This window comes from Myotis nattereri (genome assembly GCF_964212035.1).
Source record: "Myotis nattereri genome assembly, chromosome: 3".
In the NCBI taxonomy this organism is placed as follows: Eukaryota; Metazoa; Chordata; class Mammalia; order Chiroptera; family Vespertilionidae; genus Myotis; species Myotis nattereri.
In genome coordinates, this window is record NC_138077.1 from 81030010 (window position 1) to 81042319 (window position 12310).

General features: G+C 33.8%; 1 protein-coding gene across 1 annotated transcript in view; it reads right to left on the reverse strand.

The window, feature by feature from the left end:
- Positions 1 to 12310, reverse strand: part of SENP7 (SUMO specific peptidase 7) — a 181560-nt gene that overhangs the window by 2651 nt on the left and 166599 nt on the right. Inside the window, exons 17-23 of the mRNA XM_081086738.1 lie at positions 8540 to 8662; positions 6382 to 6474; positions 4988 to 5112; positions 3612 to 3664; positions 2017 to 2060; positions 1857 to 1925; positions 1082 to 1232 (exon numbers count right to left, since the gene is read on the reverse strand). Of these exons, the coding sequence (XP_080942864.1) occupies positions 1082 to 1232; positions 1857 to 1925; positions 2017 to 2060; positions 3612 to 3664; positions 4988 to 5112; positions 6382 to 6474; positions 8540 to 8662 (658 nt within the window). The remainder of the gene's footprint in view (positions 1 to 1081; positions 1233 to 1856; positions 1926 to 2016; positions 2061 to 3611; positions 3665 to 4987; positions 5113 to 6381; positions 6475 to 8539; positions 8663 to 12310) is intronic.

Below are 12310 nucleotides of genomic sequence, written 5' to 3' on the forward strand. Positions count from 1 at the left end.
TGAGGCTATTAAAGTAGAATTATGTAACAAACTCAAAATATGTTATGTAATAAGGCACTTAGAATATTCTAAAAATAAAACCAAATCTCTTTGGAAAGAATATTAGAAGACTAGAATTGGCTCCCTTTAATGAACTTCCAATGTGAAAAAAAATAACAACATATTTCAGTGACTTCCATAACATGTACCATATTTTGCTATATGTTATCATTCCTCTCCAATTATACCTAAAGTTGTAACTGCACCTTATAATCCTTACTTTGAAAGTACTGTAACCTTTAAGGATTTTCCAAGCAAGTATAAATAACCTGCTCAATATATCAACAACACTGGTAATGACTGAAGTAATAAGCTGACAGTTCAAAAAGCAAAGAGTGATCCCTCGCTATTTAAAATTTCTCCTTTAATATTGCTGCAGTTTTAATGGAGTCTCTGGTGAGCTAGAAAATAACACCCACGCTTGTCACTGTACTTATCTAGTTCATGGTTTTCTGAACTACTTGAATATATGAATCTAGTTCTGAACATTTTTCTTCAAATTTCTATCTGCCTTACCACTCTCTGCATGCACCCCACCCCCCCCACCCCCAGTAATCATTCTGGAACTCCAATTATATGTAAATTAGACTTTTTGACTGTATCATACTTACCTCTTAATGCTCTGTTCTTTACATTCTTTTTCTTCTCTAAGCAAATTGGATACTTTCTAATGTCTTTTTTTTCTGAAGTTCACTAATCCTATCTTCTGCTGTATCCAGTCTGCTACTAAACCTATCCAATAAGTTCTAAATTTCAGATATATCATTATACATTTTCAACTCTAGAAGGTTCACTTGACTTTTTTAGATTTCATCTCTTCATTCATTTTGTTCATCTTTGAGTTTTCTCTAACATATTAATCAAATCATTTCTAAGTTCTTATCTGCTAACTCCCATATATGAATTATCTGTGGTTCCATTTCTTTTTTTCTTTCTTTCTTTCTTGATTACCTATAACATTTTCTGTTTCTTTGCTTGCCCAGTAGTTCCTGATTGTATACTGGTAACTGTGAATAAGAAATTTATTTATATTTTTACATACCTTAAAGAAGCTTTCCACATATTGCAGTAAATATACTCCACAATCACTGCTATTATCTTGTTTAGGAACTTTAGGGCATAGGTCCACCATGTTTGCTTTGCTGAATTCACGGTGAGTTTTTCGTTTAACTTCCCACTCTACCTCTAAATACCTTAAATCATCAAAAAGTAGATTGACTTGAATAGCAATCTCTTTACTGTTATGTAACACTTTCACAAAAGTGAGAAAACATTTGTTGGCTCAAGCCGAATTTCCAAAGACTGAACTTTAACAGTAGAAATTATAATATGTGAGGCTTCAAAAGTCCTACTTTAAAGAAAATCATCGTAGTTTCTAACTAAATGCTAGACCTTTTCCAACAACTCAGCTTTAACAAATCAAAAATATAAAGTTACTTATATCACAAAGTAGATTAACAAATTATTTTAAAACTTTAGCTGCTAGTTTTTTCCAGATCCTTAGAGTAAATTACCAAATTACACACACACACACATTAATAAGAATGTAAGGTTTATTTCCTAAAGTATTACTTTTGATAACCACTAACATTTGCACTGTTCCTTTGTAAAGTTGTGCTTTTGTTCAATTATGAATACAAATTCTGAATTTACTTTTGACATAGTCCTTGAGAAATATTAATACTTAAATTTATAGGCCACATCTAAATACATAATAAAATTTAATTCTGACAGCATTTTCAGTAATTCTTAAAATATCTTCAAAATTATTGAGATTTTTAGGTAACAAACTAAAGGGCAAACTTGTCATTACTTACTCTCGTAAATTCTGAACTGTGTTTTGTATAGAAGCAGCTTTCAAGGAGTCTAGTATGAGAATGCATGGCCTATTAAGAGCAAAGGAAAAAATCAAGATGTACATTTTTGTATATGAAGTGAACCTAAATATCTGAAAATATCATTACAGTATGTACCTACCTTTTACACACTTTCTTTGGTATTGACATACTCGTCTCAGTACTCTGAAATAACATAAATTTTTATGACTTTACAATTAAAACTAGTTTGAATAAATTAATATTCAGTTACTTTCTAAAATGTTTCAAATAACTTTGAAATTAAAATTTCAAATAAGAGTTATTTTCATCATCAAAAGTGAGCTAATTGCACTTTTCAAAATTCACTGATTTATTTTCTTATACTGGTGAAACAGTAGTTTATACAGTTTTACATGTGGCCCAAAGAAGTTATGGACCTTTAATATGTCCTAAAAAACAATCTGGAACTTTAATTAATTACTTCTACTCAGAGTTATCATCTTCAGGAAAGATAAGCAAATTTAACCTATGCTTACATACATTCTCTACCTCAATAGATAATGTCAGTAGAGACACATTTCTTCCCTCTGAAGCACAAAATGCAGAATATTAATACATATTAAGTGAAAAGGATGGATATTTTTTGTTGATAAATTTGAGAAACAATAGGTCAAACAAACATTTCTTTAAAGCAGAACTTCTCAGTATCTTTATTATTCTAATATAACAGTGAATCTCTAAGACAGAAATGGCATCCAGGGTTTACCCAAATTAATGGACCTTAAAATCCCTTTTTATCATAAACTGCATCTTAGAACAAGTATTCCAAGGAACCCAATTTGGGAAACCTGGCTTAAAAGCAAGAAAGAACTCCCTATCCTGCCACTGTGCCAATAGAGAAGGAAATAGCTTCCTTCTGCCTACCCAGTTCTAGTGAAAGTTAAGACACAGGTCTGTGCCAGGGAGGCTGCTGCTATCTATGCTCATCAAAAAGTCATTTGGTGGCTACCTTAATCGATTAAGACACCAAATATAGACATGCATACTAGTTTGGAGGACCTTACATAGAAAAGTTAATGGTAATAATCTTAATCTCAGAAGCCATGTGGGTTAGCCTTGATTCTATTTTGAATAATTTTTATCAACAATTCACAATAGAAAGTAGAATATAAAAATATGCTTGCTGCCCTAGGCGGTTTGGCTCAGTGGACAGAGCGTCGGCCTGCGGACTCAAGCGTCCCAGGTTCGAATCCGGTCAAGGGCATGTACCTGGGTTGCGGGCACATCCCCAGTGGGGAGTGTGCAGGAGGCAGCTGATCAATGTTTCTCTCTCATCGATGTTTCTAACTCTCTATCCCTCTTCCTTCCTCTCTGTAAAAAATCAATAAAATATATTTAAAAAAATATATATATATGCTTGCTTAGTTTATTAATTACACTAAGTTCAAAAAATTGCTAACATAAGGAAAAATAAAAGTAAATCTGACCCACGGAAATGAGAAAAGTAGTCAACTAAGATGATCAGATAAGCTACTACAAAAATAAACAAACCTAAAGAGTTAAAGTAAGTTAAATAGATGCAAAAAGAATGATAATATCTCATGTTCTCGTTTCTACTCCCACAAAATCCATCAAAGACTTATAGGCAGCAAAAATTTAATTATGGGCCACCAATGTCCCACAACCACCTAGCTATGCTGTATTTTACAGATTCATGAGTTTCCCTTCCTTCAAATCTATAAAGAACACACTTACTTGGGAATCCACTGTACCCAAGGATGGTGCTGAAGTAGTACGTAGATCTTTATCTAGTTAGAAATAACAAAGCAGTTATGAGTCTTTATGTCTAATACAAAGTATTTAGGTAAGCATAAATTCTAATTTGTATGTATATAGTATTTAAAGGGGAAAAAATACCTGGGATCTATTTAAACTTTTTCATGGTTGAAGTTATAAACAAAATTCAATCAACAGATAAAACTGACTATGGTCAGCTATTATCAGAAAATACATAAACCCCAGAGCCAAACCTGAAATACCAGTTAGCTGGGTCAGTTTCTTATAAAAAGACAATCTTCAAAAATGGATCGCTAATCAAAATGTCTGCTGTTTATATTTATTTTTTAAAATATATTTTTATTGATTTCAGAAAGAAGGGAGAGGGAGAGAGAGATAGAAACATCAATGATGAGAGAGAATCACTGATCAACTGCCTCCTGCATACCCCAATTGAGAATTAAGCCCGCAACCTGAGCATGTACCCTGACCGGGAATCAAACCATGACATCTTGGTTCAGAGGTCAACACTTAACCACTGAGACATACCAGCCAGGCAAAATGTCTGCTGTTTTTAATATGGAGGAGTATTAATTTGCCTAGCAAAGGTTCTTATAACCTATGATCGATCATAGAGTGTTTCATACGTATACTTTTTAAGAAGAGAATAATTAGAGAAAATTGAAAATAATCAGTTGCTTTATCAGATACATCCCCCTCCCCCGTCGCCAGATTTTGGTCAGTGTTAATGATAATGACTATTATTAATTCTGCTTGCTGCTTGGGCTACAGCTATAGAACATATCATTTTGATTTTTCTTCTTCAAAGAAAGTAGGCTTATTTGCTTGCTTAATTGGGTTGTAACATAAGAAAAATCAAGGCAGAATTATAAGAGACCCATATTACCTAGCCAAATTACTATGTCAACAAAAACTGTGTTACTTTATATTAAGAAAAAATGGGGAGGACATGAGTGAGGGGGGTTGGGGGGGTAATGGGGGCATGAGGACACATATGTAATACCTTAATCAATAAAGAAATTTTTAAAAAAAAAAAAAAAGAAAAAATGGGGAATTTCAAGCTTGACTGAAGATCCACAGCATGGATCCTTAGTCATGCTGGCAAGATTATGCTATAAAAAGTACCATGATGAAACTCGATATAAAAGTATATCAAGAATTACATATTACCTATATAGGAGGTTGGGCATCTATCATGAAAATTTCAGATTTCTTATTCTCCTAATAAGTTTAAAGATAATAAATAACTATGCTATCTTTTAACGTCATAATGTTTCCTCTAATCATTCCATTGCTGTTGCCATTAAAAACACCATTTACATTATGTTTATCACCTATTGTTTTGTTGTTGTGTTGGGATTGCTGAGCCTGGGATTGCTGGGATATGGTTTGTGGAAAATCTTCATACACAGCTTCTTCTAACCACGGAAAACAAATAACTGCAAGATACCAGTGAGACCTGTTGAAAAGAAATACTATCTTAATAACACAAAATCTAAACAATGCAGAAGAATATATCCTAGAGCTACAGCTAAGAAAGGGGGTATGACAAACTTTACATTAATTTTGAAGAAGTCAATTATAATATCTGATATAATACAGAACACACATGCCAAAACTAATTAAGTAAGAAGTAAGACTACTTAGGATAAAATCTGAGTAATTCAAACTTATTTACTTTCATATAGTTAGTGTTTTCTGTCGAGGATCTGCTTTAATAAATAGACTCAAAGCATAATCATTTTTCTATTAGTTCTTAAAGAGCTTATTCTCAAATATTTGAAGATTCATGCTAAAATCTTTTCTTGAGCCCCCCCCCCCAAAAAAAAACATTCAATGTCTCAGTCATTACAGTTTTATGCTCATTTGTCATTTTATTTTTTTCACTATATTTACAATATAACCACTGTCAAAACAAAATCCAAGATACATAACTCATTATTTTAGCTAATGAGTGGATTAAAAAACTATGGTACATCTACACAATGGAATACTACGCTGCTATAAAAAGGAGGGAACTCCTACCATTTGCAATAGCATGGATGGAGCTGGAGCTTAGCATTATGCGAAGTGAAATAGTCAGTTGGAGAAAGATAAATATCACATGATCTCATTCATTTGTGGAATATAATGAACAACATAAATTGATGAACAAAAACAGATCCAGAGACAGAGAAGCATCAATCAGACTGTCAAACCTCAGAGGGAAGGCAGGGGAAGGTGGGGCTAAGTGGGAGAGATCAACCAAAGGACTTGTATGAATGCATATAAGCATAACCAATGGACACAGACACGGGGGGGGAGGGGGGGAGGGCATGAGGGGGGCTGGGGGGGGCAAAGGGGGATAAGGACACATATGTCATACGTTAATCCAGGGGTCCTCAAACTACGGCCCACGGGCCACATGAAAATACAAATATTGTATTTGTTCCCATTTTGATTTTTTAATTCAAAATAAGATATGTGCAGTGTGCATAGGAATTTGTTCATAGTTTTTTTTTAAACTATAGTCCAGCCCTCCAACGGTCTGAGGGACAGTGAACTGGCTCCCTGTTTAAAAAGTTTGAGGCTCCTGCCTTAATCAATAAAGAAAAAAAATAAAAATAAATAAATAATAATAATACCTGGGGTTAATATACACACACTTTTTACTGATCAACTATCTAAAAACCAAATACTTTTTCTGCACTCCCTCCAATTTTGTTTTGAAATAATCGGAAATACTCACGATTCATTTACAGGCACAAAGATGTAATCTTTATTAAAGATGTTTACGTTGCGAGTCCATGTTCTTACCCTTTTATGTCTTCTTTGTGCCATTCTGGGAATATGAAAGATAGATATATTTGATATATAAATAATTAAAAATTTAAGATAAGGATTTCAAGAGTCATTTTTATAACTGAAAACTGTTAGGTTTAGTTTATCTAACCATCCTTTTCAAGATATATAACACATTAGAAAATTATCTCTTTTTATTAACTCCTGGGTATTTTTAAATCTGATCCCTGTTTATAAATAATGTAATAGAAGAAAGGCAACAATTTATAAAATGTTATATAGATTCTACAAGTGGCATAACTGAATATAAACAACTATACTTATTTATCCTGTTTAGTTCCATCTTCACATGGTATAAAACACTATTATTAAACCTTAACAGAATTGTCTAAATGTTATATCTGTGAATAGGAAGGTGTTTTAAAACATAATTAAAGAGGAAGAAGGAGGCATATGCTCTTAGATCTTTAAAGGTGACACTCGTCTCCCTTCATTTCATATATAAAGAAACTATGAGAATGAGTTAAGTATATCCATCTTTCATTTTATTTCTTCAACAAATATTAGGTTCCTAAGAACAAATAATAACATCACCCACACTGACCTAAAGGAATTTATTTTAAAATGATAGCAGAAAAAAAAACACACACACACACAACAAATAACTAAAATATAAATGTCATAAGGAATTACACTACAGATCTAGGAAAGCCACCTATAAAAGGGTTGGGACAAACACAAAAAAACAAATATGGAATAGTTTATTTTCTTTAAATCAGGGGTGGAAAAGTCCACAGTCCTGGTAAGGCTTGAGAAATCATTTGGTCTGGCCCTGCCAAGGCAACCACAGGTGGGACTCGAAATTCAATAAATCTAGGAGCTTTTTTCATAGCAACATAAACTTAAATTAAGTGAATTATACTAAGTGAATGATGTTATAAATACCGAAATGGCCCTTGGCAGGAAAGAGGTTCCCCACCCCTGCTTTACTAAATCCATCAAGGAATTTAAGGGAAGATATCAAACCAAGTTTGGATGTCAAAAAATAATTTTAGGAAGGGGATAGCATTTAACCATGGCATTATGGAGGTGGTATGTGACTTCTGGATCAGGGATCCATCACCTGAAGAACCTCTTTTTATACAGGGAATGAAACAAATCATTAAGTTCTTAAAGATTTATATACCAAGTAATATAGGAAATAGACATCTTTGCCCAATATCTGTTCATCTGACTAACCAAACTTGCAAGGGTAGACATGAGAAGTAAGATGGGATCCAGAAAGGGCTAAAAGATGTGATAGGAATGAAGACTATATGTAGAAGGCTAACTTCATAAAATAATCTGGAGTCACATGTTCACTGAATTTTTTTATTTCAGAATGGCCCAACCATTACAAGATTATAAACAACTGCTTTCCTCTGGTATATAGTCTGTTAATTTTCCATTTGAAAATCACAAGGATGACAAGTTTTCTGTGTTATGTTAGTGTTTGGTAGATTTCCTGATTATGTTAACTTTATTTGATTGGGAATACATTACACATAGGATGGGGCAAGGAGATTAGGAGGAATATGGGAGCCACCGATTAATCTTATTCTCAGTTCCTAACTGTGTAGAAAATCCTCAATCAAATGTCTAACAGTTCTCTCCCCTTTAAATAATATACATTATTATTTATCTTTTTCTTTGAGTTCCTAGCATGTACCAAGCACTGAGTAAAAGGTACTAGGGATAGTAGAAAATAAGGCAGATAAAGTCCCTGACCTCATGAAGCTTATACTTTAGGGTGAGAAACTGCCAGAATTACTGCCCATGGTGGAAGGTACAGAAGAAATAACCTAGTTTCTTCCTTTCTTCCTTTCCAACTCCCAGTGTCCCCCCAAGGAAGTGCAATTGGAAATGAAGCCTGCAAGAGTCAGCCTCCCTGTGAGAGGGAGCAGCACCATGGAAGGGTGAGAATGTCTCACAGAACAACAGGCCCAGCACCTGTACAAGTGGTAATATCACTCATCAAGGGAACACTATATGAGGTTATTTCATTAGAAACATCAAAATGGTATATTTGCCTCTCAAAATGTAAGTACATTGGAAGATAGACTTACGAAAGATTTGGATTATCTTCTGTTAAGTTATTTTCCTTTCTCGTCAAGCATTTATAGAAAAAGCTACTAAAAATGTGACTTCGTTCAACAAGTTCACTTGATGCCTTTTCCAATATAAGATACCTGGTAAAGTAGCAACACCACAAAATTAAATTATTTTTAGATTTTACCTGGTCTTCCCACTATTATCTTATGTGTTCTGGGAATCTTCATTTTTATATCCAATTAGATTCAAAGCAATCTTGCAATTTGCTCTGATTTCAGTTCTTTTCGTTTTTTAGTTACTTCAAAGACCTGCACCAAGACTGTTTAAAGCAGAAATTGCCCACTTATTCATTTATTCACTTAACAAATATTATCTTCTGTGTTGAGTACCATATTTATATTACAGACACAAAAGAAGAGGAAAGGAAAAAATCTTAATTCTGAAACATGAATAATCTATAAATTCTTAATTCACTTCTATACTAAAAAAATCCTTCAATATAAGATTATAATTCAATTATTGAATAATTAAACCTTTCATGATCAGAGAATTCAACTATTCCTTTTTTTGTTTGTTGTTAAAACTCATTTGAGTGTATTTTTCCCACTGGTTTTTTAGAAAGTGGAAGGGATGAAAGGAGGGGGAGAGAGAGAGAGACATCAACATAAGAGAGACACACTAATTGGTTGCCTCCCACACCGCCCCAACCAGGGCTGGGAATTGAACCCAAGACCCTTAGGTACCTGTGCCTGTGCTCCAACCACGGGGAAACACAGCTTAGGGCAGAACTCTACTATTTTTAATGTTTATGCAGGTTTAAAAATTACCTTATAATTATTTTTTTTAAAAAACGTAACAGACAGCCGAAACCGGTTTGGCTCAGTGGATAGAGCGTCGGCCTGTGGACTGAAAGGTCCCAGGTTCTATTCCGGTCAAGGGCATGTACCTGGGTTGCAGGCACATCCCCAGTAGGGGGTGTGCAGGAGGCAGCTGATAGATGTTTCTCTCTCATCGATGTTTCTAACTCTCTATCTCTCTCCCTTCCTCTCTGTAAAAAATCAATAAAATATATTTAAAAAATTAAATAAATAAATAAATAAAAATAAAAACGTAACAGATGAAGAAAATGTGAAGTTTTTTATAATGTGATTATGGGAAAGATATACTACAGGGAAGGAGACACAAAGAATGCTTGATCTGAATGATGATTAAAATGGGTGTATACATATGTGAAAATCAGCTTTATACTTTACTACTTGAAAGTTATTCATCAATTTAAAAAATAAATAGAAAGTAGCTTAAAAAATGAAGTTAGAATCCCCTCTGAAAATAAGGAATACATATATAGGCAGTTCCATGAAAAGGAAGTATAGAAAAATACTGTTTTTTTAAAAATATATTTTTATTGATTTTTTTACAGAGAAGAAGGGAGAGGGATAGAGAGTTAGAAACATCGATGAGAGAGATCGATCAGCTGCCGCCTACACGCTCCCCACTAGGGATGTGCCCGCAACCAAGGTACATGCCCTTGACCGCAATCGAACCTGGGACCCTTGAGTCCGCAGGCCAACACTCTATCCACTGAGCCAAACCGGTTCAGCAGAAAAATACTATTAAATCTGCATTAAAAATAAAATTTTATTAGTTAATCCCAAAGAGTATATTAAAATACAAAAAAATGATCCATTTCATCTCATAAAATATAAATTTGATACTATTATAGGACACAAAAAATAAGATTCAAAGTGCTTAACTTTTAGAGGGAGAATAATTATAAAACTACCAAATAACTTTAAAATAAGGCAAAATAGTATAAGTACCATAAAAGAGATACAAATGAAGTTTTATGTGAGTTAATAATAACTGTTTAGAAGATCAGGAAACGTTTCACAAAGGTATCACTTGCAAGGAACCTTGAAAAGGAATAAAATTTCAACAAGTTGAAATAAGAGGTGAGAATTCCAGGAAGCAGGACAAAAAACAGAGCATTAATACAGAAGTGTGAATAGGGATGGGCTTTGTTTAGCAAACTGTTTATAATTCAATTTTGCTGGATTATGTAATACATATATGTATAAGGCTGAAAAGATAGATTGGTGTAATATTATCAAGATCCTCAAATGCCAGACTGTGTTTGAACTCATTTTGACCGGTAATATTACTAAAGGTTCCCAAGAATTGCTTTCTTAGGGCAGTTTAAGAAAAATAAAGTTAAAAAAACATACTCAATGGACAACAAAACAGAGACAAAAGATACAAGGAGACTACTTAAAAAGGCAGAATTACAATTTAGGTGAGATAAGGAGTACTAGAAAGATCATGACAACAAAGAGATTAAATGAACTTAAGAGACAGAATCTGTTAAAATTGGCAACTCAATATGTAGAAAGCGAATGGGGGGATAAAGAGTCCATGATAATGAAGACTTTCACTCCCAGTCTAGAGAGAATAATAAGGATCGGATTTACCCTTCTGCTTGAAAAAAAACAAAAAATTAAAAATGTAAAACAATCGTTTTTAAAACCCTGGACATCAGGCAACAAAGAACAGTGATCTTTGAGAAATGTGAAACAAGGTAAGCTCCACTAATACCCTGGTACTGCCTTGACAGTTTCCAGGCTGCAGCACAAGGAGTAACCCATGAGGCCTGACAGACTCCCCGAGTTGAAGAGATGGATGTGAGTCAGAAGAGACCAAGGCAGCCAGGGTTCGCAGATCTGAATATTGGAAAGAAAAGGACTGTCTGCATAGAGAACTCCAAACATCTTCAGAAAGTTCTCAGGTAGTCAGCAGCATATTGATCACTGTACGGGTGTAAGGAAACTACCCAAGGCTGGGGGAAAAAACTACCAGAAAAGATGAGATAGAACCATACCCAGCATTTCCACAGGCCATGGGAATAATGCCTTTTCCGAACAGGTAGGCTGGCATACCTCATGATTCATGAGGCCCTCGGGTAGAACACTCTGAAAGGTCTTTCCTCAGAGGTCAGGATTAATTTATTGGTCTTGGCTAACAAATCACAAAAGGCATGACCCTTAAAACTGCTTCCAAAAAATCTGTGTTCCATAATAAAATTCAATTAATATTTATAGGAATACAAAAATGCCCAGCACCCAATAAAAAATCACAAGACATGCAAAGAAGCAAAACAACTCAAAATAAAAACACTCACAATGAAAAGAAAAACTGATCCAAAACTGACACAGATATTAGAATAAGTAGAAAAGGACAATGAAACAGTTATCATAACTATATTCCAAACAGTTACTATAACTAAATAGAGACATGGAAGATATAAAAAAGGACCCATATTAAACTTCTAGAGCTTAAATCTACAATGTCAAGGATAAAGAGTAAATGCTAGTGTGAGATTTGGGGCCTGAGTGACTAGACTAAGTACTGGATTATCAGTAAAATAGAGCTTAGGTAAAATGACAATAAATTTAGTTTGAGGGGGTTCAATGAAATAATTAGAGACATCTAAAAGAAGTGAAGGGATATAGTACAAAATGAAGGCATGAAAGTTGAAAAAACTTCTCTATCCCTTCAGCTTGGCTATACAAAAATTTGAAAATGATTCTTTTTTAAATAGTGGTATGGATTTTTAAAATGACTGTTAACTCTTAATTGTGCTTAAGGACACAATACATAACTACACAGAATTGCTTCTTTTCAATTAGTTCCCAAAGTGATTTGTAATTATGTAAGTAGTTCCTTCATCACAATAACAGTCAAAGAAGAATAAATCAAAAACAAACAAAAACTAAAATAAACTAAAAAAC